The 12,456-nt window shown below is 37.4% G+C and overlaps 1 protein-coding gene across 6 annotated transcripts in view; it reads left to right on the forward strand.

The window, feature by feature from the left end:
• The window catches only part of LRP2 (LDL receptor related protein 2), a 135,106-nt gene that overhangs the window by 99,883 nt on the left and 22,767 nt on the right, over positions 1-12,456 (forward strand). For all 6 annotated transcript variants that reach the window (XM_030018645.1, XM_030018647.1, XM_030018646.1 and 3 more), the window contains 10 exons: positions 1,226-1,471; positions 2,418-2,546; positions 3,938-4,057; positions 4,638-4,754; positions 5,027-5,143; positions 6,551-6,688; positions 7,477-7,599; positions 8,527-8,655; positions 10,729-10,860; positions 11,656-11,787. In XM_030018645.1, the coding sequence (XP_029874505.1) occupies positions 1,226-1,471; positions 2,418-2,546; positions 3,938-4,057; positions 4,638-4,754; positions 5,027-5,143; positions 6,551-6,688; positions 7,477-7,599; positions 8,527-8,655; positions 10,729-10,860; positions 11,656-11,787 (1,383 nt within the window). The remainder of the gene's footprint in view (positions 1-1,225; positions 1,472-2,417; positions 2,547-3,937; positions 4,058-4,637; positions 4,755-5,026; positions 5,144-6,550; positions 6,689-7,476; positions 7,600-8,526; positions 8,656-10,728; positions 10,861-11,655; positions 11,788-12,456) is intronic.

The raw sequence follows: 12,456 nt of genomic DNA on the forward strand, positions 1-12,456 counted from the left end.
TGTGATGGGACAAAATTATTTCACCCTCTGCATTGCACAAAATCCAGTGCACGTGGGAAGATTTGTTTGGGAGAGCTGTTTGTGATGGCAGTATTTTAGAAGTGTAGCCTAATTATGCTTGTGGAATAGTGTTATTTCCTTTAAAACCCTGTCTTATTCCACATACTTATGTCTAATTTAAAAAAGCATGTCCTTCGTTCTCTTTTTGTAAATAATGTAGTTCTGGCAGTTGCAAGCTTAGTAATACAAAGGGGAGGTTGTGGTGGGGAAAGCAGTGTGGTTGTATAATTGATAGTTTCATTGCCTTTCATTAGCAAAGTGTTTCTAACAATGACAGAATTAAATTAAATGTCAATTTTACCTGAGTTTCAAATAGGTAAGCTCTTAAGTGTGGCACAGGGGAATATTAAACAAGTAGAAATGTGGCAGCTGCATAATGTGTCATTGGTTTTAACGTACCGGGTACAATAAAAGTCAGTTTAGGTCCATATAATTTCTTCTGCTCATCATCTCATGCATGGGAATAGAATCCTTTAGTCTAGAAAATGTATGGAAATTATAATATACTGTTTCCTCTTGAACAGTTTGGCAGTATATGTAAAAAAGTAGTAGGGTGGTGTCCAGTGAGACATACAAAGTCTGGAAGCAGAGATCAGTGTTGACTCCAGTGCTGATTTTCATAGACCTTCAGAGCTTCCCTCAGTTTGCCAGCATTGCTGACATCAGCCTCCAGTGCTTTGGCCTCTGGGATTAGAGGCTGTACATTTATAGGTTGTGGAGCTGATATTAGCATGGTCTTCTGCTAAGTTTTCTGACATGTTCATTCATAGTCAGAGGAACAGGCTCTTCAGGTAATGTACATTTAAGTTGGTAGCATGGCCAGAGCCACAATGTCACTTAGCTTCTCTGTGAAGTGACTGGGAGCCCCTGCCTCAATCATGTTTGAATGCTGGGTTTATTCCCCTCTGCTTTAGGAGAAGATAGTATCTGTCTCACTCCTAGAAAAATGTAGAGCCTTAGTGAGCTTGTCTGAAGATGCCTGTGGGAAATGTGCCATGTGACATTAGAAATCTGTACCTTAACTGGGCAAGTAAATGTGATGTTGAAAATTTTTACTGGCTTTCTTCTTCACTTGTCGTGTAGACATAACTGCTCAATTGACATAACAGCAGCAGATCATTCCTGTAAGTTTCAGTATCCTAACAGCCAATTTGTATTCTTTCAGCTAATCACCAGTGTGAAACTCATCAGTGGCAGTGTGCCAACAAACGATGTATCCCAGAAGCCTGGCAGTGTGATAGAGAGGATGACTGTGGTGACAACTCGGATGAAGATAGTATTCACTGTGCCAGTAGAACCTGTCCCCCAGGCCAATTTAAATGTGACAATGGCCGCTGCATCCCACAGTCCTGGAAGTGTGATGTGGATGATGATTGTGGTGATAACTCTGATGAGCCATTCCACGAATGCAGTAAGCACACAGCTGTAGTAAGCTGCCTACATTGTAGTGCACCAAAAGCAGAGCAAACTGCATTACTTAATTTTCCTGACGTTGCAAATTTATTGGAAAGGATTATTTTCTGCAAGCTAATTGAAATCATGTGTTAGAGTGTTAAAAGAGTATTAGAAAACATAGAGGCTATGTGATAATTTACTACTTACTTATTCTTGAAGGGGAGAAAGTTTATTTATGCTGGCCTGATTATCAAGAACTGGCAGCGTCTCACTCTGACTTGCTTGATGCTAGCAGCATCCTTTGCTTGGCCCCTAACAACACTTTGTAAAAAGGATATATGCTGATCCATTGCCTATGTGGAAGCAGTGAATGCCAGTTCACCAATTTTTACTTTGTTTCACTTTGACGTATGACATATGTCATACTTTTTACAAAAACAAAGTGAAGTTTCATTTCTTGAAGCTAAAATTTCTCATGATGATAGGCACATGATTTGGAAACAAAAGCTTACAAGGAGAACAAACACAGAGCACAGTCTAGCCTATGTTTAACAGCAGGATTTTCCTATGTGCTCCAGCATGTCTCTTTGAGTCACTGGCGATCTGGAAGAACTTGTGACCAAGTTTTGCCATCTGAGGACAAGCTGCCTCCTCTGGCTTCCAGGTTTGGAGCTTCTATTACCACCATTACCAGCTCTAAATATTTCAGGGAAAAACACACTGAATGTCATTTGAACCTGTCATGGCTTTGTAGCATATGCAGAATACAAGCAGCATAGATTGGAAAAGATAGTAAAAACAGATACATTTAACACTTCCTCTTTTACAACACTGAAGTTAGCAGATAGCTCTTTTTAGTAGAAATAAGTGAGTATAAATTATAACAGATTTTGAAAGGCAGACTAGCAACGACAGTTTAATGGCTAACTGACACAACTAACTTTGACAACTGCCTCTTTCAGTGGGCCCTGCCTATCGGTGTGACAATCACACACAGTTCAGCTGTAGAACCAACTACCGTTGCATACCATTGTGGGCAGTGTGCAATGGGAATGATGACTGCAGAGACAACAGTGACGAACAAGGCTGTGGTATGTTCAGGGAAGGTCATTTCAACATAACTTTGTACCTAAAATATTTCTCCAGTTTACAAACACCTTGATTTTCTGAAAATCTTTAGTAATAATGTACCTGAGTATATTTTGTTTGATATCAATTAATTAGCCTGGTAGTTTTTTGTCTTCAGGAAAAATTCTATGTGCAGCAATTGATTGTGCAGCTCACATGTTTATGAGCTCTGAAGATCAGGATTTTATTATTTTGCCCGATATGTCATCAGATGAAACAGGAAATACTTTTATTTGAGCTGAACTATTTTAGACAATTAGAACTGTCAGTGTTTTCTACATTTACTTAATTAACATTCTGCGCTGGTGAAACTGTCAGTATGGGAAGTATGATGATGCTTTCTCAGACCCTTGATTTGTGTTGAAACCTCTCATACACTTATACACAAAGCTTAGCGGACATTGGATCACTATATCAGAACCAGGAAATACTTGAAAGTGTAACACACCATGAGGTCAAGATGCCTTCCTTTGACAGTACTAAATTTATCTCTGCGTTTCCATCTCAGTTCTATATACTTATTTCAGCTGTTTCTTAATCACTTCTGTACTACTTGGCCCAGTTTGTGGCACAAACACAGAATCATAGAATCATTTAGATTGGAAAAGACCTTTAAGATCATCAAGTTCAACTGTCAACCATGCCCACTAAACCATGTCCTGAAGTGCCTTGCCTACACGCTTTTCAATACCTCCAGGGATGGTGATTCAACCACTTCCCTGGGCAGCCTGTTCCAATACCTGACAACCCTTTCAGTAAAGAAATTTTTCCTAATATCCAACCTAAACCTCCCCTGCCACAACTTGAGTCCATTTCCTCTTGTCCTACCTCCAGCCACCTGACAGAAGAGACCAGCACCCACCTCACTACAACCTCCTTTCAGGTAGTTGTAGAGAGCGATAAGGTCTCCCCTCAGCCTCCTTTTCTCCAGGATAAACAACCCCAGTTCCCTCAGGCACTCCTCATAAGACTTGTGCTCCAGGCCCCTCACCAGCTTGGTTGCCCTTCTCTGGACACGCTCCAGCACCTCAATGTCTTTCCTGTAGTGAGGGGCCCAAAACTGAACACAGTACTCAAGGTGCGGCCTCACCAGTGCCGAGTACAGGGGAACAATCACCTCCCTGCTCCTGCTGACCACACTATTTCTGATACAGGCCAGGATGCCATTGGCTGCCTTAGCCACCTGGGCACACTGCTGGCTCATATTCAGCCGGCTGTCAACCAGACTGCCAGGTCTTTTTCTACTCTATCTACTTTTTCATCTCCATCTACTTCCATTACTTCTGTGCATTCCAGCTTATCCAAAGACTATGCTAATGTATGCTGTTTTGTTGGAAAACTCTCTACACTGCAGAGGAGATGACTTGCAGTCCTTTTGGAGATTTCCGTTGTGACAACCATCGATGTATCCCACTGCGCTGGAAGTGTGATGGAGATAATGACTGTGGAGATAACTCTGATGAGCACAACTGCAGTGAGTTTTTTGGCTGTTGTGATATAGTCCAGCTTTTGACTTGACTATCCTTCTATTTCGTATGAGAATGGGGCAGACAGCTCTCAACTGCAACTGTTCTGTTGTTTTACTCTATAGCCTGTCTTTTCTTTGCTGAAATACCACAGTGATGTCACAAGGAAGCATTTTGGATACATAAAACCACTGATAAATCCAGTCATCAAAATAACACAAATTCCGGTTTTCCACTAAGAAGTGACATTTGAATTCTGCCTTGTGTGCAACTGTAGTACTATATAGTTCCTTAAACAATGAGAGTGGATCTTTTTTTTTTTTCTGATTTGGAATAAAAATTCCTGTATAATTCTGTGATGAAACAAAATCCACAATGAATTTCCTCTTTTCTATGTCAAGAGGGACATAGAATGTTTAACATAATTAAAGAGTATTGGGGAGAATGCTGTTTTAACATCATTTAGTTTTAAGGATTATACCACATTATCTGCCCATATTACTTTTGTCTGGTTTAATGAGACAGGTGTGGATGTTTAAATCTACATCTGGGGAACTTTTCATATTTGTACATTCATTTCAAATGAAGGTCCTCGTGAATGCACAGAAAGTGAATACCGTTGTGACAATTTGCGCTGCATTCCTTCCCGGTGGATCTGTGATCACGATGATGACTGTGAAGACAATTCAGATGAACGTGACTGTGGTAAGTATTGTCAGGATGCTACCTCTTACGTATTCACACTTTTGTTTCTAATGTGATAAATTATTCTGCAAAATGATTTTTTTATGGGAAGCATCGTTAATGGAGTAATGTTGACCAGACCACTTCAGTCATTCCACCAAAAGTAGAGGATACCACAGTTTTAATAGTCTGGGATTTTTCAGTCTTTTTTAGGATGTTGCTCTCAAAAAGTAAACCCTTTATCTGGATTTGAACAGGAAGATGTTTCACCAGTTACTTCTGAATCTTTTCAGAGCTGAGGACCTGCCACCCAGGTTATTTCCAGTGTGATAGTGGACACTGTGTTGCAGAGCGCTTCAGATGTGATGGAAATGCAGACTGCCTTGATTTCTCTGATGAAGCAACTTGTCGTGAGTTTCAGGCTTTGCAATTGGTGCTCATTGAGCTCACTTCCAGAAAGATTTTCACTTTTCTCTCTCTAAGTGAGATGAATCCTTAGAGGTATAGAATTCTGCAACACGCAGTGATGTCAGTAAAAATTCAGGATAAGTATAATGTTTTGAATTAGCTTTTTAATATAATCATTGGTTGCCATCTCTTACACTGATTGTAAACACATTCCTAATGTTAGGAAATTAATGTGTTTACAAGGTCCAGCAGAAGATACACATGTGATTGAATTAAAATTTTTTACTATCCCACAGACACTGCAAGATCCACTGTTTCAGTTGTACCGTATTCTGATAAGGTTCTGTAATGGGATTTTTTTGTATAATGCTCAAAGTTGTGTATAGTTTCCTAAAGTATCAGTGAAGCCAAGGAAATAAAATACTTTTCTGCTTCTGTCTTCTGTATATTGATCTACTGTGAAAAAATAGCTGTATACTGTAGCTTGTATGGAGCTACACCTCCAGCTGTTTACCCAGAAAGTATTGTTCCCAGTTGAAATGAAAAAAACACCTCTCTGCTCTATCTGTGCTGACTGACATTGGCTTTTTAGGTGATATTGAAGTGTTGGTTCTGACTTATATGTTCAAATGATTTTAGGCTTTAGTACTCAGGAGAATTCCTTTCTCTTCATGCTGGTATCAGGGCAGTTCTGTCCATCTTCCTGTGAACTTAATTTTAACACCTGTGCTTTGTGTAAGAAGGGGCGTATGGACAGTAGGACCTTTATTTTTCTGATGGTAACCAGATCCTGGAACATACATCGCAACAGTTAGTGTTTCAGAATATGAGTTACACAACATTGGGCTGTTCTTGAAGGGAGGAAAAAGTGTACGAGAAGCCATTGAAAGGGCAAGGGTATGGTTTATTCATGTGGTTTGGATGAGTCATATTTTTGGTTTCTCTTTGCTCAAGTTAGTTTTTTTTCACAGCTTTTACAGAATCTGGGTATTTTTTTTTAACTATACCAACATGAGTCATTTTGGAATTAGATATCTTAGGTACTGCTTCAGTCATTCACGTTTGGTCCCAGTGATGTTATTTACCTTTATTACTGAACTAGATTTGTCAGTAACAAATTCAAGTAGCATTTGTTAAATTAATGACAGTTTATTTTCAAGAGCTTCTGGGAGTAACTTATGTTGTTTCACTAATCATTCAAACTTGAATTAATTACGTTATAGCTACCAAGAAGTCCTCAGTCCTTGCAGTCTTTTGTTGCTGTAGATCTTTGCAGTGCCTCATATTGTATCTCCTACTATGGAGAGAAGAGTATTATAAAAATAACACAGGGTTAGGCTGAATATTTTTCAGGAAAACCTAAAATTTCATTGTAAATGAAAATGTCATAATAATGTTCTTTTCTTCAGCAACACGGTATCCTAATGGTACATACTGTCCACCCATGCTGTTTGAATGTAAAAATCATGTCTGTATCCAGCCATACTGGAAATGTGATGGTGATAATGACTGTGGAGATGACTCCGATGAAGAACTTCACCTTTGCTGTAAGAGAGAAAAAGTATATTAAAATGAACAATATGCATAATAAAATCTCTAATTACAATAGAGAGAACAATCAGAAAATAAATTTTAAATATTTTCTTTTCACTGGAGATTCTCACAGACTTAATTCAGGATGAGTGTTGAGAATTTTGCTTCATATACAAGTTCACTTCCTCCTCCTACAGTATGTTTCTCACTGCTTTGCAGATGTTTGTATATGTGGTTATAAAAAAAGGGAGAAATATGTCAAAGAGAGAAGGACGCTATTTCACATTTTCAAGTTGGTTATCTAAAATAAGAGCATCAGTTTGCAATTAAAGATTAATTCAGGTAACATATATTCTCAAAGGCGCTGAGCTTTTAAAGCTATCAGTGTAGTCAGGACATCTTTGTAAATATGGTTGAGGGAGTTGACTAGCTCTAAAAATGAGGTGTTGGAGGTGCTACTTAAACAGTTTTTGTCAGTTATGCACTATATAGCCACTTAAATAGCGTGTTGGCTTTTCAATCAGTTTACTTCATAAACAGATATAGAAACTTCAGTGTTATATGTAGCCATAGGATATACCTTTGGCCAAAGATGATGTACTGTCTTCTGATAAAAAATGAGTAATGTTCTAATATACAATCACCAAAATGTGGAGAAAATATTCTTTTGGGTCTGAATGCCTCCACACCTTTTAAAATATAGGAAATATATAATTGTTACCAGGTAAAAGTGATTGTGATAATTTGTGACTTAATGGCATGAAGTATCAAAGTGTGACTGACTTGATCTCTGTGGTTTCAGTGGATATTGCTTGTGAATCTCCATTCCGTTTCCGATGTGAAAACAATCGCTGTATATATAGTCATGAGCTGTGCAACCAGGAGGATGACTGTGGAGATGGAAGTGATGAAAAAGAGGAACACTGTATGTTTACACAAACTTGAGCAGCAAATTCAGTAACTGTGATGTGCTTAATGTTTAATAATACCAAAGGACTACAGAAATGTCAAAATTAAACATAAATTATGAAAACTAGAGCTCAGTATGAAATAATTTGAACTATAATTATTGGTACTATGTATCCGCAGCTCTCCATACAAGTAGCAAAAATCAGCAAACATTTGTCTGAAAAGTACAAAGCATGATTTGCAAAATCATATTTTATTTTATTATGAGTAGCTGTTAAATTGTGTCACCTTATTATGAACTCCACTTAAGGAAGAAGAAAGAGTTTGGCTGTATCATAAAATAAGGATGGGATGGATAGCTGGGACTTTTAAAATAGAGAAAACGGTACTTCTGAATTTGTGGTACTGTTATGCACATAGTAACAGCATTGATATTTAGGCCCAAATCCTGCAGAAGCTCTTAATATTCAGTAGGTTTCTGCCCTCGGATATCTTATGTAGTTCTCACTGACTGTGTTGATTTTTATATTATCAAGTTTAATCATATTTTTGGTTGCTTAATGATATTATTTGCTGGCTTTATTGTACAATATTCTTAATAGTTTTCACAATAATCTCTTGAAGTCTGTAGATGTATGAAGTATATTGTTAAAGGATATTAATAGATTTGTGCTATTAAAAAGAAAGTTCAATCATCTATTAACAAGAAGAATTTACCTTCTATCTTTATAAAATGGAGGGGCTTCTTTCAGTTCATGGGGATGTGACTAGAAGTCAGGAGGCCTCAGTTATAGTTTTAGCCTTACTGCAGAATTCCAAAGTCACTCTAGTTGTTGTTTTACCAGATTGCATCAGCTTCCTTGTTAGCAATGTGGAATAGTGCTGTCTGTTGGTACTGCATAGCTGAAACTGTGACAGAGGGTGTTTCTCTTCTTGACTGTAGGTAGAGAACCAACCCCACGACCTTGTACAACTGAAGAATTCAAGTGCAGTAATGGAAATTGCATTCCTCTACATTATGTCTGTGACAATTATGATGACTGTGGAGACCATTTTGATGAAATGGGCTGCAGTAAGTAATCATATCAATAGAATATAAAATTACAATGCTATTGAAATAAAAATTTCTGAAACTGATAATAATACATGTTTCTTCTTGAATAGCATACTAAGAAGTATTGATTTTTAATTAGTCTGTACTAGGATTATCCAATTAGCCATGACAATATCTTCTGTTTTCCTTCTTTTGGGGTATTTAAAAGATGTGTAGATGTGGCACTTACAGACATGGTTTAATGGGACTTGGCAGTGTTAGATTTATGGTAGGACTCGATGATCTTAAAGGTCTTTTTCAACCTAAATGATTCTATGAAATTCAGCCCTCTGAACAGTCCTGTTTAGGTTTAGAGTATTTTTGCATCACAAAAAAGGGTTTGATTTTGATCTTGTTTTGAAATGGGTTGCATTATGGAGGCGAGAACATCTAGATATTTAAATTATAATTGCAATAGGCCAACCTATGGAATTATTCATGGGCAGTTTGAACTGGTATAGGTTGCTCTAGACCTGTTAAAAACAAAAGTATATTCAGATGTTTCTATTTTCCTGTTTACAGACATGACCACAGAATTCTATAAGAACAGCCAGACCTCGGGCTGAGGGCCCTCTCAGATCCTCTGCACAACTTTTATTAACTGTGCATTATAAATTTACTAGCATCCATTTAGATGCAAAAGCTTTGACTTGAACTTTGAGGCAAGAGAAAGTATTCTCATGGAATTTGGAAAAAAAAAATACTATTCCGAACTTTTTATATCGATATATAAAATATATCAATATATGCAGAGTGATAATATGAGCATGTACTTGCAATTTCAATTTGTCAGGCTTTGATGGCTTCAAGTGAAAGTGTGCCAAATGATGCACTGGTCATTTACAATCCAGCATGCTTGTAAAATGCAAGTAACTCAGAAGCCTATAGTGCAGTCCATTTTGAAGCAGCTGGTTTCTCTGTTTCACATACCATCCCAATGGTCTTTAGGTAATATAACCTAATGCAATGACTTGATGAAAATAGAAAAGTATAAAAAGGATATGAAACAGTGCAAAACAGACATTTTCTGGCAGTCAGCATTCTACTGTTTTGGGGATAAATGTGAATGCAGATCAGATGGTAACATTTGTAGCCTTCCCAACATCAAATACCTGTGTTATAGAGAAAATAGAATATTTATGTGTGTGTGTGTACGATGAATTTATGCTTCTACATATATATGAAATTGAGCTGTTTAAACTTGATTTAATCAGCACTGGGATGTGTATGTATAAAGGAGATAATCAGCTTAATATAAGGTCTTTGCCATTCATCTGTGTCTTTTTCTTACGCCCTGTCAATAAACATATATTATTTATCTTTTCTACTTACATAACAGATTTGAGTTTGAAAGTACTTTGTGTATATGTAGAGTGTGTCAGAATTAATAGAATTCTATATGTACTTTGAGAAGAGTATAATTTTCATTATCTGTTACAGAGGATCTATTATCCCTGACTTGCCTTTTCCATTATAGGCATGTTTTAAAGGGCAGTGCATTCTGTGCAATGACTTGTATTGTCTTCAGTAGGCTTTAGATGAGGTACGGCATGAACAAGCTGTCATCTTCTCTCTAATTTCCAGATATAAATAATGTAGGACCCGTGTTATGTGTGATAGCAATTGAGAACATTTTTTATTTAGCTTATAAGAAAGGACTGGGTAAGAAAGAGGTAGGCTGGCAAAGGTAGAAGTTAGTCTCTTAAATAGCTTCTGCAGTTGCTGCAGATTGGTGGTAATGTAGAATGCCATTTCTGTTAAGGAAGGTGAGCTTTGATGGTTATGGCTCTTATCCTGACCATGTTCACTCAACTTCTAGAGGTTAAACTACTTAGCTGACAGCTGTCTTGACCAGCTTTTACCACCCTCTTCTAGTCAGTTATGCCTTAGAGAATAGATGTTCACACTGAGTTTCAGTTAGCAGAAAAGGAAAGAAAACTAATGTTGTCTACTTGAAAATCATTTTCAATTGTAATAATGATCAAAATTATGACAGCCCACCCCCCCTTTATTTTTTGGTTATAATTGTATAATTTTCTTTTTTTTCCTCAGATCCTGGAACAGAGCGAAGTTGTGCAGAAAATATTTGTGAGCATAACTGTACCAACCTGAATGAAGGAGGCTTTATCTGTTCCTGTAGGCCAGGGTACAAGGCCAGTGAAACTAACCGAAACTCCTGTGACGGTATTTTCAATCTTCTAAACATCTTCTCACTGATAAGTGGTATTTTTTTACTGTTTTTGCTTTAATGTATGTAGGTTTTGTCATGTCTTTGCAATCTGAGGGACAGAAATTTTCCAGGTTTTTTTTCCTTATTGAAAGAAAACTTACTGAAGGTTATACTCTCCTTCCATTCTGCTCCAGAACAGACCTACAGTAAAGGTCTGTTGTGCCATATTTTTGCCCTGGTTATATGCAGATAAAATATGATGAGGAGTCTACCCAAAGGCCGTTTTTCATGGTCATGCAATATAGTACCTTCACAGTTACAATTTCACTGCGTTTTGATGAGAACACTTCTGTTTGTTGCTCCCAGCTCTTGTGGACAATTTCTGTAGTTTTGTTAAACATGATCCAAGGCCACCCCTCCCTTTACTTCCTCCTGATATTGTTTCTAAGGACTAGATATCTTTGCTTCAGCATTTCAAGAAGGCTTTGCTCTTGCAACTCATTGTAGTCATGCCTCATCTTTTCTCTTTCCTTGGTGGTTTACCACAAAAATACGTGATCAAAAACGTCTCTCTGCTCCTGCTTATCAGATTGCTTTTCAATGTGGCTGTTAGCAATCTGTAGTTAAGACATGCTAAACAGTATATGAGTGGTGAGGAACAGATGCTGATGTTAAAGATCACTTATTAGGTCACCAACCTTTTGGAGTATGTGGGGAAGGGACAAACCTACCACTTCATGGAGTAAAGGTGGCCAGCATGTGGAAGAAAGAGATTAAGCTCTAGGAATCTTTTCTCTACTTATGTTTAGATATCAATGAGTGTGAGATCTTTGGAACGTGCACCCAAGACTGCAAGAATTCCAAAGGAAGTTATGAATGTTTCTGTGCAGATGGCTTCAGGTCCGTGGGTGATCAACAAGGGAAACAGTGTGCAGCTAATGGTATGTTAACTGATAGCAAGATTGATTGCTACCTATAAACAGCAAGTGGAGTATAGCAACTTAATGAATGTAGTCCTCCTTTTTAGGAAGGGGATCATGAAAACAAGAATACATAATATTATCTGTGTATTACACCCATTCCATAATCAGGAATAGAAGTGCTTATCTCTGCTTCCAATTGTAAACTTTAAAAATAATATCTTCATTTGGATGGCTACCTTCCTTTCTCCTAAAATTTTCTGCAAACAAAAACCTGCTTATCCTGTGGTTGTCATCAGAAGGAAATTAATGTTGCCTATTCCTGACGTTTAGGTTTTCTCAACAAAATAATGCATCAGAAGAAAGTTGCATTAAACTGGTACAAATCAAAGGCAGTTTGATGACAGATTACCATTCATTGTTCATGGACTGATGCACACAAACAGAAGGACTTTGGCCAATGTTTAATGTCAATCAATAGCTTTTTATCATACCTCAGTGCAGTAACTACAGTGTATGACAGTCATTGAATAGGTAGAGAGTTGATTCAGAAAATAATACTAATAGAATAGTAATAATAAAGAGCTGAAGAAAATAGAAAAAAGTGACAATGCAGCAGTATTATATAAAAGGCAGAAACAATATTGTTTTTAGAAAAGTACTTACACTTTAACAGCTTTAAGAGATACA

Source organism: Aquila chrysaetos, chromosome 6, assembly GCF_900496995.4.
Source record: "Aquila chrysaetos chrysaetos chromosome 6, bAquChr1.4, whole genome shotgun sequence".
Classification (NCBI taxonomy): Eukaryota; Metazoa; Chordata; class Aves; order Accipitriformes; family Accipitridae; genus Aquila; species Aquila chrysaetos.